Raw genomic sequence first — 18,242 nt, 5'->3', positions numbered from 1 at the left:
ATACACCACAAAGACAAGATATTTAATGTTCAAACTAATAAACTTTATTGTTTTTGTGCAAATATTTGCTCATTTTGAAATGGATGCCTGCAACACTTTTCAAAAAAGCTGGGACTGGGCAACAAAAGACTGGGAAAGTTTATGAATTCTCAAAGAACATCTAATTGAAAACAGGTGAGTGTCATGATTTGGTATAAAAGGAGCATCCCCAAAAGGCTCAGCTGTTCACAAGCAAAGATGGGATGAGGATCAACACTTTGTGAACAACTGAATGAAAAATAGTCCAACAGTTTAAAAACAATGTTTCTCAACGTTCAATTGCAAGGAATTTAGGGATTCCATCATCTACAGTCCATAATATAATCAGAAGATTCAGAGAGTCTGGATTTTTCTACACGTAAGCAACAAGGCCAAAAACCAACATTGAATGCCAGTGACCTTCGATCCCTCAGGCGGTACTGCATTAAAAACCGACATCATTGTGTAAAGGATCTTAGCGCGTGGGCTCAGGAACACTTTAGAAACCATTGTCGGTTAACACAGTTCACCGCTCCATCTACAAGTGCAAGTTAAAACTCTACCATGCAAAGCGAAAGCCATACATCAACAACATCCAGAAACACTGCCACCTTCTCTGGGGCCGAGTTCATTTGAAATGGACAGACGCAAAGTGGAAAAGTGTCCTGTGGTCTCATGAGTCCACATTTCAAATTGTTTTTGGAAATCATGGACGTTGTGTCCTCTGGACAAAAGAGGACAAAGATCACCCAGATTGTTACCAGCGCAAAGTTCAAAAGCCAGCATCTGTGATATGGTATGGGAATGTGTTAGCGTCCATGTCATGGGCAACTTACACATCTGTGATGGCACCATCAATGCTGAAAGGTACATCCAGGTTTTGGAGCAACACATGCTGCCATCCAAGCAACGTCTTTTTCAGGGACATCCCTGCTTATTTCAGCAAGACAATGCCAAACCACATTCTGCATGTGTGACAACAGTGTGGCTTCGTAGTAAAAGAGTGTGGGTACTAGACTGGCCTGCCTGCAGTCCAGACCTGTCACCGATTGAAAATGTGTGGCGCATTATGAAGCATAAAATATGACAACGGAGACCCCGGACTGAAGTCGTACATCAAGCAAGAATGGGAAAGAATTCCATCTACAAAGTTTCAGCAATTAGTGTCCTCAGTTCCCAAACACTTATTGAGTGTTGTTAGAAGGAAAGGTGATGTAACACAGTGGTAAACATACCACTGTCCCAGCTTTTTTGAAATGTGTTGCAGGCATCCATTTCAAAATGAGCAAATATTTGCACACAAACAATAAAGTTTATCAGTTTGAACATTAAATAGCTTGTCTTTGTGGTGTATTCAATTGAATACAGGTTGAAGAGGATTTGCAAATCATTGTATTCTGTTTTTATTTACATTTTACACAACGTCCCACCTTCATTGGAATTGGGGTTGTAAATCATATATACCATATATAACATAAATCAACAAAAACATGGTAGCACAAAATAATGCGAGAGCACAGATTCAGAACTTTATAGGAACAATGAATGTACTGTTTAAATGTAGCACAATCATGTTACTGGTCATGAATCTGGTGTCACTGTTAAAGCAAACAAAAAAAAAACACCGCAGTTTCTAATATTTAATTCCTGTTATAAAGTGCAGACAATCATCCTCCTGTTCCTCTGTACATGGCACATGGTTATGGACGTAAACAAGGTAATGGACTTACATGAATGAAGCCATGTGCTCATATCATGTCCACATCAGCCGGCGTCGTGTGCCCAGGTGTCCAGCCAGCAGCGCGCAGAAGGACACCGCATTATGTGATCCATAACTCACGTAGTGGACGTGACAGTCGGATCGCCTGCTTTGTGTTCACATGATCAGACAGATCTTATCACATGGGGCAGCCTGCCTTATCATGTGAGTGCTGACATGCTCGCTGCTGCCCTCGTTGCCAAGGCGATATGTGTTTTTACGTGAGGACAGCATGTCGATGCACGCGCCTCACTGTGGAGTGTTGTGATGTGATATCCTGCATGGCACATGTGTTCTCCAGCTATGACTTGTGAGGACAGAGGTCTCACAGGCACTACTCGCAGTCACACACACCTCTGTGGACCAACTCACCGCTCACAGAAAAAAACGTCTTACTCTCTGTTCCTTTGTTCTGTGATTATTTATTTTATGGATTTGTAATGAAAATATGTATGTACTTATTGTTGTATTTATTTATTTGTCCTGCATCTGTCTGATCCCTGTGTTTTAATGTAACACGTCGTGCGCACTTTCAGTTCCAGCTGACAGTGAGTCGCTGGCCGGCAATTAGCTGAAATGCCCCGTGTGTCCACAGCACTATGAGCAAAGCCATCACACATAAATGAGTTCATGCCTTTCCCCTTATCATATGTTTTTATTTATTTTCCACTCTTTCTGTCTATCATGTGGACTACAATTTACGTGGTGGAAGTGACATTAGCCTGGCTGATAAAGTTCACACCATGCCGTGCGCGCTCAGACGTGGCTGGCCGGTCCCCATGTCATCTTGTCTGTATGGAATTATCAGCATGTCATGAAAGCATGAGAGCCCAGCCACACATGTGCATTGCATGGAGTGTTGTTCATGTTGTTCACGGCACAATATGTGTTCTCCAGCTGAGCTGCAAGTACACAGCGGTCAGCTGTTCCAGCTGGACATGACAGCTGTCCAGATGCGCACTGCACTGGACAGCGATCGCACTCCGGACACCTCAGCCGCACCTGACAATGTTGGATCATGGTGTGGCTGGCGGGGCAGGGGGGCACAGCATCCTTCTCACACCATTTGTCTTGTGGGGGGGGGGGGTACACTTGCATGACATTTGTGTTGCTTGGTAATAACAAACTCTCGGGGCACTTGGAAAATGTGGGGCCATTCGCATAGCCAGCTCGAATGTCATCGCTTGCACTCTACTCTCATGCCGGCTGCGCGAAAAGCTCCGCCTTTTCTAAGTCCCCTGCGAGTGGTGTTGGATGTTCGTGGGTGGCACCTGGACTTTGGCCGACTCCGGGCTGAGAGCGGGTCGAATGGCCATTCGTCCAGGATTTGCCGACATTTGGTCACTGGTGTGAATGCTGCCTCAATCACGTCATTCGGCCACAGTTCAACATGGCCGATGATTTCGTTCAGCTGCTCATTCCTGGCACGATATGTCAGACCTGCGCTCGACACACCGTGGGAACACTGTAAACATGATCAGATGGCAGTGCGACCTCATCTTGCCCGCCTTCCAAATGGATTTCCGCCGCGAGCGGCACACAAATGTAGAGTACATGTGCCGTGCCCAAAAGGTTGTGGCAACTGCTGTATGAGGCGTCTGACGCAACTCCGATTGTTCACGAGTGGCATACGATTCCTCCTTTGTGTGCCATTCGGCAACAATCATGCTATGTGTGAGGGGGCCTTAACGGGATCCAAGTGCTGCATCAGTGCTGAAAGAAGTTTATATAGACTTTAAAAAGAACAATGTTGACAAATTAACCAACTCATGGTCTCATCTCACAAATGCATCATGGTTACCCTCTGAACATTTCAGCCAACCTTCATATTTATAGGGCATTTCAGTTAAAAATATTGTGCATTCTTTTACACCTGGTAAATCATCCTCATCCTCACTGAACACATTGGGGTTGAATACAGGCAGGCTCATAAAGTCGTGTGAAATCTTTCGCACTTCTGGAAGGTAGATTGTCATCTGCCTTGGTTGAAGATGAAGCAAACTTGTCTTGTAAATGACTACAACATAAGAAAAAATACAGCTATACTTAAGTTAATAAAATTGGATATTGATATAATATGATACCTGTGTGGAATTTGTGTCACTTACCAGCACCAAGATTGGCCGGGAGAAAAGAGGCAAGTCCCACAATTTTGAACTTAGTCCCCCAAATGTTGGATGTGACCTGAGCAAGGTAATTATGCTGTGAAGGTCAGAAAAGGAAAAGTCAGAATTATTGATGTTGAGAAACAATGAATGGAGAGTTAAGGTTTGAACAGTTTTGTAGCAGCAGACATTACAGCAGTGCTTTGTACCTCTGTGATTCCATCCATAGAAAACTCACGATGTGTCAGACTAGGGGACCGAACTGGAGGCCTCTTTGTTGGTAAGTGTGGTGATCGTTGGCCTTCCTGATTGGCACGTGAGAGTCTGGGAGATTTTCTCCCCTCTATGTTCATTCTTTGAAGAGAAAGAAAGAAATTTATTGTCATTTATGGGGAAATATGTCCTTTTTGCTTTATATCACAGCTTGATGATTGTTACCTACGCCAAGGAGGTTATGTTTTCGGTCGCGTCTGTTTGTTTGTTGGTTGGTTGGTTGGTTGGTTGGTTGGTTGGTTGGTTGGTTGGTTGGTTGGTTGGTTGGTTGGTTGGTTGGTTTGTTAGCAGGATTACTCAAAAAATCCTCAACGGATTTCAATAAAATTTTTACCAGGAGTGTATCTTGGCCTAACTTAGAAGTCATAAAATTTTGATAATGATCCGGAACACAATCCGGATCCAGTAATTTTTTAAAGGATTCTTTATCATTGCAGGATAGGGCCTGTGGCAATTTCAACATTTTTGCATCTAACTTCATGAAGACTTTTGATACTGTTGACCATAAAATTTATTACAGAGATTAGAGCATGCCATAGGTATTAAAGGCACTGCGCTGCGGTGGTTTGAATCATATTTATCTAATAGATTACAATTTGTTCATGTAAATGGGGAATCTTCTTCACAGACTAAGGTTAATTATGGAGTTCCACAAGGTTCTGTGCTAGGACCAATTTTATTCACTTTATACATGCTTCCCTTAGGCAGTATTATTAGACGGCATTGCTTAAATTTTCATTGTTACGCAGATGATACCCAGCTTTATCTATCCATGAAGCCAGAGGACACACACCAATTAGCTAAACTGCAGGATTGTCTTACAGACATAAAGACATGGATGACCTCTAATTTCCTGCTTTTAAACTCAGATAAAACTGAAGTTATTGTACTTGGCCCCACAAATCTTAGAAACATGGTGTCTAACCAGATCCTTACTCTGGATGGCATTACCCTGACCTCTAGTAATACTGTGAGAAATCTTGGAGTCATTTTTGATCAGGATATGTCATTCAAAGCGCATATTAAACAAATATGTAGGACTGCTTTTTTGCATTTACGCAATATCTCTAAAATTAGAAAGGTCTTGTCTCAGAGTGATGCTGAAAAACTAATTCATGCATTTATTTCCTCTAGGCTAGACTATTGTAATTCATTATTATCAGGTTGTCCTAAAAGTTCCCTGAAAAGCCTTCAGTTAATTCAAAATGCTGCAGCTAGAGTACTAACAGGGACTAGAAGGAGAAAGCATATCTCACCCATATTGGCCTCTCTTCATTGGCTTCCTGTTAATTCTAGAATAGAATTTAAAATTCTTCTTCTTACTTATAAGGTTTTGAATAATCAGGTCCCATCTTATCTTAGGGACCTCATAGTACCATATCACCCCAATAGAGCGCTTCGCTGTCAGACTGCAGGCTTACTTGTAGTTCCTAGGGTCTGTAAGAGTAGAATGGGAGGCAGAGCCTTCAGCTTTCAGGCTCCTCTCCTGTGGAACCAGCTCCCAATTCGGATCAGGGAGACAGACACCCTCTCTACTTTTAAGATTAGGCTTAAAACTTTCCTTTTTGCTAAAGCTTATAGTTAGGGCTGGATCAGGTGACCCTGAACCATCCCTTAGTTATGCTGCTATAGACTTAGACTGCTGGGGGGTTCCCATGATGCACTGAGTGTTTCTTTCTCTTTTTGCTCTGTATGCACCACTCTGCATTTAATCATTAGTGATTGATCTCTGCTCCCCTCCACAGCATGTCTTTTTCATGGTTCTCTCCCTCAGCCCCAACCAGTCCCAGCAGAAGACTGCCCCTCCCTGAGCCTGGTTCTGCTGGAGGTTTCTTCCTGTTAAAAGGGAGTTTTTCCTTCCCACTGTCGCCAAGTGCTTGCTCACAGGGGGTCGTTTTGACCGTTGGGGTTTTTATGTAATTATTGTATGGCCTTGCCTTACAATATAAAGTGCCTTGGGGCAACTGTTTGTTGTGATTTGGCGCTATATAAATAAAATTGATTGATTGATTGATTGAAGACGGGTCACAAAGGCTGAACAAAAATTAAGTTACGACACAACAATAATTTAGCATTTGTTTCGCCTCATTGAATAAATGTGTTATTAGAAAATAAAAAAAATTGTGTAGTTCATGCAGTTTATCTTAAATACATTTGCTGACGATCTAAGGGTTTAAAACCCTCTGGGGCCGACGCCGTCGTATACGACGGCTGAGACCAAGCTTTACTAAATTATAAATAACTTTTTAATGATATGAGATAGAAACTTACTTTTTTTTGCTGAAAAGTTAACTCCGCAGACATTTGAGGCACCATCTTTGTACTCCTCATAGAAGCTGTGTGATGTGAGCAATGTGAGTGTCCAATCGGAATTGGTTCACCGTCACATGGTTTTCCAAAATCTAATCGTAGGGCTGATTCACCCCACGTGACACACCCAAGATTGTTTTTAGGACTGATGTGTTACTAGTTGGCCCATTTGAATAGCCCCCTGGCTGCTCCAATGCGCCCTGCGCCATTATGCACAGCGAAAGTGAAAGTGAGCAGACAGAGAGCCTCTCATAAAATCTCACGTGCTCAAACAGTGTGTGAGTATCGAATAGTTTTCCTGTGAATGTTACTGGATAAGCCTGTGGCAAGCTCTCTCGCTCCGGCGTAAAGCACTGTTTACCATATCAATGGAGCGAGGGGCCGCTCCTCAAACTGAATAAGCCTCGAAGTATGAATGTTGCTTTTAGAGCAGGAGAGAACAACCATACAGTCAACTTCATAGTAGAAGTTTGTAATGTGACCTTTGTGTAATAGCATACAGAAATTACTTTGAGATGAAGACAAAAAAAAACGCATAGACCATTTTGTATATATCGTTCAAAATGTGCATTTGTGTTCATTGTTTGAACCTTTTTGTTGTAGTCTTTCACACAAGAGCTCAAATTACCTTTATAAAGTGTAAAAACAGTTGTTTATTATAGTTTGCTGTGTGTTTTGAATAAATGTGTGTGGAAAATTATTTTTCGCTTTACTTTTTCCTTTCTTATTTCTGATTGAAAACCTTTATTACACTTATAAAACACAACTATAGAATATATATTTTGAAAGTACAGGTTGTCCTGAAAAAAGAGACATAAAACGTGATTGTGGGATGCAGGGAGAGCTGTTAAAAGCAATAATAAATAAAACATATATGCCAGGCGAGTGAACTGTCCAAAAAATGCCCTCGAATCCCAGAGGGTTAACCACTGAATCTGAATCATGACAGTAGATGCGTGAAACAACGTGGAATAAGTCTCTTTGCCAAAGGGTATTCCATGTGACGTCAGTGACCCTATGGCCTTGGCGGAGGTTTGTGCTGTCCGAGTGCTTCTATTTTATAATGAAGTATATCACTAAAGCCAGAGCCAAATGCCATTGTACACCATTGCCTAATTCCTCACATAGAAGAGTCAACACTATAGAACATTAATTAAAAATATATTAGTAACCTAATTGGTAAATTGAGCTGCATGAAATACAGTATATGTACGCTGTGAAAGACAGAGTGTGATATATATATATATATATATATATATATATATATATATATATATATATATATATATAGTAGTGTTCAGAATAATAGTAGTGCTATGTGACTAAAAAGATTAATCCAGGTTTTGAGTATATTTCTTATTGTTACATGGGAAACAATGTACCAGTAGATTCAGTAGATTCTCACGAATCCAACAAGACCACGAATTCAGGATATGCACACTCTTAAGGCTATGAAATTGGGCTATTAGTAAAAAAGTAGAAAAGGGGGTTTTCACAATAATAGTAGCATCTGCTGGTGACACTACAAACTCAAAACTATTATGTTTAAACTGCTTTTTTAGCAATCCTGTGAATCACTAAACTAGTATTTAGTTGTATAACCACAGTTTTTCATGATTTCTTCACATCTGCGAGGCATTAATTTTGTTGGTTTGTTGGAACCAGGATTTTGCTTGTTTATTAGTGTGCTTGGGATCATTTTCTTGTTGAAATACCCATTTCAAGGGCATGTCCTCTTCAGCATAAGACAACATGACCTCTTCAAGTCTTCACTGTGAACTGTGGCTTGAATTCAGAGTTTGGGGGTCCTCTCACAAACTGTCTGCGGCCCTTGGACCCAAAAAGAACAATTTTACTCTCATCAGTCCACAAAATATTCCTCCATTTCTCTTTAGGCCAGTTGATGTATTCTTTGGCAAATTGTAACCTCTTCTGCACATGTCTTTTATTTAACAGAGGGACTTTGTGGGGGATTCTTGCAAATAAATTAGCTTCACACAGGTGTCTTCTAACTGTCACAGCACTTACAGGTGACTCCAGACTGTCTTTGATCATCCTGGAGCTGATCAATGGGTGAGCCTTTGCCATTCTGGTTATTCTTCTATCCATTTTGATGGTTGTTTTCCATTTTCTTCCATGCCTCTGTTTTTTTGTCCATTTTAAAGCATTGGAGAACATTGTAGATGAACAACCTATAATTTTTTGCACCTGCGTATAAGTTTTCCCCTCTCAATAAACGTTTTAATCAAACTACGCTGTTCTTCTGAACAATGTCTTGAACGTCCCATTTCCCTCAGGCTTTCAAAGAGAAAAGCTTGTTCAACAGGTGCTGGTAAACACCCCCTTTTCTACTTTTTTTTACTAATAGCCCAATTTCATAGCCTTAAGAGTGTGCATATCATGAATGCTTGGTCTTGTTGGATTTGTGAGAACCTACTGAATCTACTGGTACCTTGTTTCCCATGTATCAATAAGAAATATACTCAAAACCTGGATTAATCTTTTTAGTCACATAGCACTACTATTATTCTGAACACTACTGTACATATAACTTCTAGTGTTTGGTTGACCTGTTTCCTCTGGACAACTTTGGCGACTTCTTGCTGACCCATTCGTCGCTCAGCTCAATGTCACTGGAGTCTGAACAGTTACAGCTGTCAGTATATGAGATCATGGGGTTCACACACACCTCCTCTAGAAAAACATGATAAATTGAAAAATTAATTGGGCCCTCATACATACCACCCAGCTCTAACATACTGCAGCATCATATCACACTGCAGAAAATGCAATTAAATGCTGAATGTTAAATAATAAAAAGACCAAGTTCAGAACAATAGAAAACCTGATTACTTTGTAGGTTTACAGCTCAATTCATAAACCTACAAGTACAACAAGCATAATGGGATTTTAACAAAATCAGCAGAATACTCTTTTAAAACCATTAGGGCCCCTTCACACATAACACGATTGAAGCCGACTAGCGCATGAAGGAGGAATTGCATGCCATTCATGAAAAATCAGAGCCTCCTCAAACACCTCGTACACCTAAACACCGCATACAAGCGGTCGGAAGACAGCGAATGCTGTGCGCATGCTCATTCGATCCCCCTCTCAGCAGCTGGCGGCCAAATTCCAGGTGTCACACACGAATATCTAACACTGCTCGCTGCACACTTAGAAACCGTCACTGCGGTTTCGTGCATGCCTGTCTGAACGTGCATTCCTCACGACAGCAGGTGGAATGTTTCGTGGTTCCCCATTTCATTTTTGGTTCGTGGATTGTCTTCTGGTTTCTGCATCTTTCGTGTTGTGTGAAGGGGCCCTTAGGTAGTTCCTCCAAATAAACTGACTTTTAAAGGTAAATTTGTGAAATGTTTGTCTGTCTGATTGTCCCCCCTCAAACTACTACCGGGTCTTTGGCCCACTTTATTTGGTATGTGGATTAAAGTCGAGGCTGGATTGCTTTTAAACTGCTTGTTTTGGTAAAGGTTGATGTCACTGGGGTCAAAGGTCAGAATTTTTCATTCCAATATCCACCAAAATTGACAACCATATGTAGCTTGGTTATTTGAGTCAAAGGTCAAAGTTGACCTTTCTCACTCCAATCAATCTGCACTGAACATGGAACACACATGGAGCTCTATCCAGCCATCATCCAACCATTTCCTAAACCCACTTATTCCAATTAAGGACCGGGGGGGGGCAGTGTCCCATTGGTAATAAATGCCGATTCATTATCATTTTTGTGTATGTATGTGTTTGTTTGGTTTTTAATATTTTGGCACATAGGTGTAGTACTGTTTCTCTGTTTGGCCTGTGTTTTATTTCTTAGCAATTGCAGGTTATGTCAGCCTATACGTTAATTTTTGTGAAGTTGGACCAAAATGATTGCACTGTACCCTTTGAGGCTGAAGCCTAATCCTTCAAGAGTACTTCATAATTCTTAATAAAGCATAAGTTATATCCAGCATGCCGGCTTTGTGAATGCAGGTTTTGTGCTATGAATTTCTTGAACTGAAAGAGAATAAAAGAATAGAATGAAAAGAAACAGATTGTCTACCTTGTCATGCCATTAGGCTATAGGTAACATTATAGTGAGCTCTAGCTCTATTGTGTTTAATATGGAATGGCCAAGCCTTTAAATATTCACACCATCTCTATCATAATTTTACCAGACTTTGATCCTTTAGGATTCTGGCTGTGATTGCTACTTGTATTGCACCTTGAGCAGTTATTGTGCTAACTATATTAATTATATTGTTTTTAATAGCCTTAAGAGCCTACAGTCATTATGCTACACCACATCTTCCTCCAATGGATGCATAATGAGCTGCAGTAAACTACATTTTAGCATTTTAGAATGCCAAATTCTACTTCTGTAGCTATTTTGGTGACAGTAACTCAAAAGTAATGCAGCAGGCAAGTAATACATTTCAATTTAGAGACAGTAATATTGTAATGTAACAAATTACTTTGAAATAACACTAGCAATCTATAATGTATTACATTTTGGAAATAACTTTCCCAGCACTGTTTATAATACCTATATACAAACTTTCTATAGTTGCATTTATTAAATTTGGGTAAAATACTACTCATTAAACTTCGGATGTTTTTTCCCCTTCATCCTTTATTCCACATCCTTTTGAATTGTAGTTTGGTTATCCTGATGGAAGCAAGGTGGCCAGTGGGTCACTGTGCTGAGTGATACAGTGGTATGTAAATGTTTGGGCACCCCTGATGATTTCCATGATTTTCCTTTATTAATCATTGGTTGTTTGGATCAGCAATTTCACTTAAATATACAGTAGTGTTCAGAATAATAGTAGTGCTATGTGACTAAAAAGATTAATCCAGGTTTTGAGTATATTTTTTATTGTTACATGGGAAACAAGGTACCAGTAGATTCAGTAGATTCTCACAAATCCAACAAGACCAAGCATTCATGATATGCACACTCTTAAGGCTATGAAAATGGGCTATTAGTAAAAAAAAAAAGTAGAAAAAGGGGTGTTCACAATAATAGTAGCATCTGCTGTTGATGCTACAAACTCAGAACTATTATGTTCAAACTGCTTTTTTAGCAATCCTGTGAATCACTAAACTAGTATTTAGTTGTATAACCACAGTTTTTCATGATTTCTTCACATCTGCAAGGCATAGAGTCAACCAACTTGTGGCACCTTTCAGCTGTTATTCCACTCCAAGATTCGTTAACAACATTCCACAATTCATTCACATTTCTTGGTTTTGCTTCAGAAACAGCTTTTTTGATGTCACCCCACAAGTTCTCAATTGGATTTAGGTCCAGAGATTGGGCAGGCCACTCCAAAACATTAATTTTGTTGGTTTGGAACCAAGATTTTGCTTGTTTACTAGTGTGCTTGGGGGTCACTGTCTTGTTGAAACACCCATTTCAAGGGCATGTCCTCTTCAGCATAAGGCAACATGACCTCTTCAAGTATTCTGACATATCCAAACTGATCCATGATACCTGGTATGCGATATATAGGCCCAACACCATAGGAGGAGAAACATGCCCATATCATGATGCTTGTACCACCATGCTTCACTGTCTTCACTGTGAACTGTGGCTTGAATTCAGAGTTTGGGGGTCGTCTCACAAACTGTCTGCGGCCCTTGGACCCAAAAGAACAATTTTACTCTCATCAATCCACAAAATATTCCTCCATTTCTCTTTAGGCCAGTTAATGTGTTCTTTGGCAGATTGTAACCTCTTCTTTTATTTAACAGAGGGACTTTTTCTTGCAAATAAATTAGCTTCACACAGACGTCTTCTAACTGTCACAGCACTTACAGGTAACTCCAGACTGTCTTTGATCATCCTGGAGCTGATCAATGGGTGAGCCTTTGCCATTCTGGTTATTCTTCTATCCATTTTGATGGTTGTTTTCTGTTTTCTTCCACACGTCTCTGTTTTGTTTGTTTTTTTTTTGTCCATTTTAAAGCACTGGAGATCATTGTAGATGAACAGCCTATAATTTTTTGCACCTGTGTATAAGTTTTCCTCTCTCCAATCAACTTTTTAATCAAACTACGCTGCTCTTCTGAACAATGTCTTGAATGTCCCATTTTCCTCAGGCTTTCAAAGAGAAAAGCATGTTCAACAGGTGCTGGCTTCATCCTTAAATAGGGGACACCTGATTCACACCTGTTTGTTCCACAAAACTGACGAACTCACTGACTGAAGCCACACTATTATTGTGAACACCCCCTTTTCTACTTTTTTTACTAATAGCCCAATTTCATAGCCTTAAGAGTGTGCATATCATGAATGCTTGGTCTTGTTGGATTTGTGAGTATCTACTGAATCTACTGGTACCTTGTTTCCCATGTAACAATAAGAAATATACTCAAAACCTGGATTAATCTTTTTAGTCACATAGCACTACTATTATTCTGAACACTGCTGTATCATATAGCAGACAAACACAGTGATATTTGAGAAGTGAAATGAAGTTTCTAGGATTTACTTAAAGTGTGCAATAATTCTTTAAACAAAATTAGGCAGGTACATAAATTTGAGCACCCCAACAGAAAAAATACATCAATATTTAGTAGAGCCTCCTTTTGCAGAAATAACAGCCTCTAAACGCTTCCTATTGCTTACAATGAGAGTCTGGATTCTGGCTGAAGGTATTTTGGACCATTCTTCTTTACAAATCATCTCAGGTTTGTTGGTTTCTGAGCATGGACAGCCCACTTAACATCACACCACAGATTTTCAATAATATTCAGGTCTGGGGACTGAGATGACCATTCCAGAATGTTGTACTTGTTCCTCTGCATGAATGCCTTAGTCGATTTTGAGCAGTGTTTAGGGTCATTGTCTTGTTGAAAGATCCAGCCCCAGTGCAACTTCAACTTTGTCACTGATTCATAAACATTGTTCTCAAGAATCTGCTGATATTGACTGGAATCCATGTGACCCTCAATTTTAACAAGATTCCCAGTACCTACACTGACCACACAGCCCCACAGCATGATGGAACCACCTCCAAATCTTACTGTAGGTAGCACATGTTTTTCTTGGAATGCTGTGTTCTTTTTCAGCCATGCATACCGCCACTTGTTATGTCCAAATAACTCAATTTTTAGTTTCATCAGTCCACAGCACCTTATTCCAAAATGAAGCTGGCTTGTTCAAGTGTGCTTTAGCATACCTCAAGCGACTCTGTGGCATGTACGCAGAAAAGGCTTCCTATGCATTACATCTCTTTGTGCAAAGTGTGCTGTATAGTTGAACGATGCACAGAGACACTATCTGCAGCAAGATCATGTTGTGGAGCAGGTCTGTGGGTTGACTATGACTGTTCTCACCATCCTTTGCTTCAGCTTATCTGAGATTTTTCTTGGCCTGCCACTTCGAGCCTTAACTAGTACTTGCCTGCGGTCTTCCATTTCCTCACTATGTTCCTCACAGTGGAAACTGACAGCTGAACTCTCTGAGATAGCTTTTTGTGTCCTTCCCCTAAACCATGATGTTGAACCATCTTTGTTTTCAGGTCATCTGAGAGGTGTTTACAGGCTCCCATGTTGCCACTCATTAGAAGAAATGCAAAGAGGAGAAACATTTGTAAATAGCCACCTTAAATACCCTTTCTCATGATTGGATTCACCTGTGTAAGGAGGTCAAGGGTCAATGAGCTTACCAAACCAATTTTGTGTTCCAATAGTTAGTGTTAAATGTATTCAAATCAATAAAAAGGCAAGGGTGCCCAAATTTATGCACCTGCCTAATTTTGTTTCAATAATTATTGCACACTTTCTGTAAATACTAGAAACTTTTCACTTCTCAAATATCAGTGAGTTCATCTGCTATATGATATATTTAACTGAAATTTCTGATCCAGACAACCAATGATGTATAAAGGAAAATCATGAAAATTTTCAGGGGTGCCCAAACTTTTGCATACAACTGTATCTATTGTAGCCTACAAACATAAAACAAGGTGAATGTTCCTACAGAAGTGCTGCTTATTTGCAGTTCAAACATTATTCAGTCACTCATAAAGCTCACTGCCTCTTTGAATGTATAAACCCACCTGCTTTGGGATCTGTTTTTGGATCCATTATGACAAACTCGGGCCGTAGTTTACTGATGCGCCTTCCTTTGAGTATAGGAACCAGTCCTCCCAAATATTCTAGGTAGAGGGTGTAGCAGGGCCCGCCTGCCTCAGGACTGTCCTCTGCTCGCTTCATGGTGCAGTGGAGCCTCTCATTTCCAGCTGTTGGATAGCTGACAAAGTCACGGATGTTGTTGGGGTCAGGAATTGGAGGCTAGAACAAAGAGAGGAAGCAGCTGAGGTACAAACATGTCTCGGTCTGGGTTTGGCTTTTACTCAGGAGATGGAAAATACTGCACCTTAATGGTGGGTATGAATGCCGAGGTCACATAGGAGCAGAGCAATGATGGCATGTTCAGCTTCCCCACATCCTTCTCCTCCCGCAAGGCACTTGCAATGCCCTGCTGACATAAGAGCTGCAGGCTGGCCACCCTGTGCTCCACACGCACCACATACAGTGCCGGTCCACATGCAAGGAACAGACGAGAGTCTCTGTGACCCCAACAGATGGTAGTGATAGCTCTCTGTGAAACAGACAGAAAAGAACACCATTAGCAAAACCTGTATTAATAGTTGTGTTCAAAATAATAGCAATGTGTTTAAAAAGGGTGGGTAAAAGTCAAAATTCTTATAATAGCTTTTATTTCCATACATGCAAATGCACTGGGAACACCACATTCTATTCCGAATCAAAACATGAAGAAAATTGATCAAATTTGTTATTACTTTAGAGAAACTGAAGAAAAAGTACTATTACGCTGTTCAAAAAAATAGCAATGTCTGCATTTTTCTTTACAAACTCAAACATTTACTGCATAAAATGAAAATTGATTAAAGATTTAACTTTCCTGTGAATGACTGAACTAATGTGTTGTATAACCACTGTTTCTGAGAACTGCTTTGCATCTGTGTTGCCTAGAGTCAGGACGATTGGACTACATTCCACAATTCCTCTGCATTTCTTGGTTTTGCCTCAGAAACAGCATGTTTTATGTCACCCCACAAGCTTTCTATTGGATTAAAGTCTCTGGATTGGGCTGGCCACTCCATAACGTTAATGTTGTTGGTCTGGAGCCAAGATGCTGCTCACTTGCTGGTGTGTTGGATCATTGTCTTGTTGAAACATCCATTTCAAGGGCATTTCCTCTTTGGCATAAGGCAACATGACCTTTTAAAGTATTTTGATGAAACTGATCCATGATTCCTGGTATGTGATAAATAGGCCCAACACCATAGTATGAGAAACATCCCCATATCATGATCCTTGCTCCACCATGCTTCACTGTATCCAGTGTGCTGTGGCTTGAATTCAGTTTTTAGGGGTCGTCTAACAAACTGTCTACAGCCCCTAGATCCAAAAAGAACAATCTTGCTTTCATCAGTCCACATAATGTTTAGGCCAGTCAATATGTTCGTTGGCAAACTGTAACCTATTCAGCACGTCATCTTTTCAACAGTGGGACTTCGCCCATAATTTGGCTTCACATCAGTATCTTCTAATTGTTACAGTAATCACAGGTAACGTTAAACCTTCTTTGATCACCCAGAAGCTGCTCATTGGCTGAGTCTTTGCCATTCTGGCTATTCTTTGATCCATTTGAATGGCGGGTTTCCATTTTCTTCCATGTCTGTGGTTTTTGGTTGCCATTTTAAAGCATTTGAGACCATTTTAGCTGAGCAGTCTATTATTTTCTGCACTTCTTTTTGTTTTCCTTTCTTCAATGAACTTTTTATCAAAGTACACTGTTCTTCTGAACAATGTCTGGAACGACCCATTTTACTCAGATTTTCAGAGACAAATGCACAGCAACCAGCATGTACAACATTTGTTGCCTTCGTCCTTAAATAAGGGCCACTTGTAAGGGTATAATAAGGGTCACAGAAAGAAAAATGCGGACACTGCTATTTTTTGAACAACCTAATATTCCTTTTTCTTCACTTTCTGCAAAATAATAAGTTTCTTCATGTTTTGATTTGGAATAGAATGTGCAGTGTTCCCAATGCATTTGTGTGCATGAAAATGCTGTTATACGATTTTGAGCTTTACTCACTTTTTAAACACACTACTATTATTTTGAACACAACTGTACCTTCTTATTTATATCAAGTGTCGGGGATACTTGTATGTTTTATTTTAATTCATATGCCCACTACAATGCAAATAACATTGGAAATACTCCACATACACATACAATATATTTCAAAATAATAAAGATAATTTTTACAAAAATGTGTTTTAACATAATCAGGTATAAAGGCATACTTATAAGATACTTGTGAATGCAGAATAAAAAGTCAGTTGCCTCAGTCTCCAAAAATGTGTGACATTTGCACCAGACTCTTTAGCATTTAAAAACATACAAAACATAAAATGAAACAATTCATTCACAAAATAAATCCTGATTTGATGCATTCATAACCCAAAACAAGTCAGTCATTTGAGGAAAGGAGTCACTGTTTCAAAATGCTCAAAGCAACAAATGAAAGACTTTCTTTGTAAAATAATTCATGTCTGATTCAGATAATGATTCACCGGACTGAAACGCACAAGACTCTGTTATGTTTCGCTCTGACACAACCCTGATGGCCTCTCTGACAGTCCTGCTGAGTGCATACACCTGTTTTCTTCGCATGATGGCAGCCACTTAATTAATCAACACTCAGCGTCTTAAGCAGCACGCTGTGGAGGCACGGTGTCACATTGTTGTTGCTTCCCTGCAGATCACTTCAGTGTTCATTCCGCTGTCTTGCCGGTTGTCTACCCTGTCTGTTTTGCCCTCTGTCCTGACTGGTGCCTGTCTTGACCCTGAGCCTGTTTAATTATCATCCTTGAGACCAGCCTGCTCCCTAAATATATTTTCTGGATCGTGACCGGTCCTCTACCTGGGTACCAGCACTATACCAGCACAAGCTCCCAGGCTTGATATGGATTCTGATCTCTCCAGTAAAGACAATGACCATTACCAGACCTGACACATCTTGACCTGCTAAATTGTCACACCATTTGTAGTGAAGAGGAATTTTCAGTTGTGGTTACAATTTGGATTATGGCCCCTTCACACACAGTGCAAATAAGTACAACTCAGGGCGACTCACGGTGAAACAGCTCGTATGAGCGAACCACAAAACATTGCACCAACAGGAAGGCTTGCACAATCCCAGTGCGACGGATTGTGCACACGACAGTATCTTTCGAGCTGCAGCTACTCGCACTGTGTTCCACGGGACGAGGTGAACCACATCGCACCACTGATGTGGAATAAATAAAACATAAAAACCAGCTGGTACGTGTGGAACCACATCGCACCGCTGATGTGGAATAAATAAAAAATAAAAACCAGCTGGTATGTGTGGAACCACACTGCGCCACTGATGTGGAATAAATAAAAAATAAAAACCAGCTGGTATGTGTGGAACCACAATGCGCCACTGCTGTGGAAAAAAAACATGCTACCCACAGGATTCATACCTGCACTTTCAGATCGACAGTCGGATTGCTCGCTGCGTGTTCTGATTTGACAGTCCGTTTCAACCTGGGGGCAGCCTGTCAATGTGTACACCGTGCACACGCTCACTCGCTGCAGCCCGTCATCACAGCAATATATGTTTTTATTTATGTCCACCATGAGGACAGCAAGCAGACACACGCACGTCACAGTGGGCAGTTGTTAGTCCATGTCTGTCCAA

At 40.5% G+C, this 18,242-nt stretch overlaps 1 protein-coding gene across 2 annotated transcripts in view; it reads right to left on the bottom strand.

Moving 5' to 3' along the window:
- Positions 1-18,242, bottom strand: part of LOC117532295 (tubby-related protein 4-like) — a 30,779-nt gene that overhangs the window by 5,278 nt on the left and 7,259 nt on the right. For both annotated transcript variants that reach the window (XM_034195613.1, XM_034195614.1), the window contains exons 6-11: positions 14,855-15,079; positions 14,535-14,769; positions 9,036-9,159; positions 4,092-4,236; positions 3,886-3,979; positions 3,651-3,794 (exon numbers count right to left, since the gene is read on the bottom strand). In XM_034195613.1, coding sequence (XP_034051504.1) covers positions 3,651-3,794; positions 3,886-3,979; positions 4,092-4,236; positions 9,036-9,159; positions 14,535-14,769; positions 14,855-15,079 — 967 coding nt within the window. The remainder of the gene's footprint in view (positions 1-3,650; positions 3,795-3,885; positions 3,980-4,091; positions 4,237-9,035; positions 9,160-14,534; positions 14,770-14,854; positions 15,080-18,242) is intronic.

The sequence above is a fragment of the Thalassophryne amazonica genome, chromosome 19 (genome assembly GCF_902500255.1).
Source record: "Thalassophryne amazonica chromosome 19, fThaAma1.1, whole genome shotgun sequence".
NCBI lineage: Eukaryota > Metazoa > Chordata > Actinopteri > Batrachoidiformes > Batrachoididae > Thalassophryne > Thalassophryne amazonica.
The sequence above is the reverse complement of the archived record's forward strand: the minus strand, read 5'-3'. Positions and strand labels throughout refer to the sequence as shown.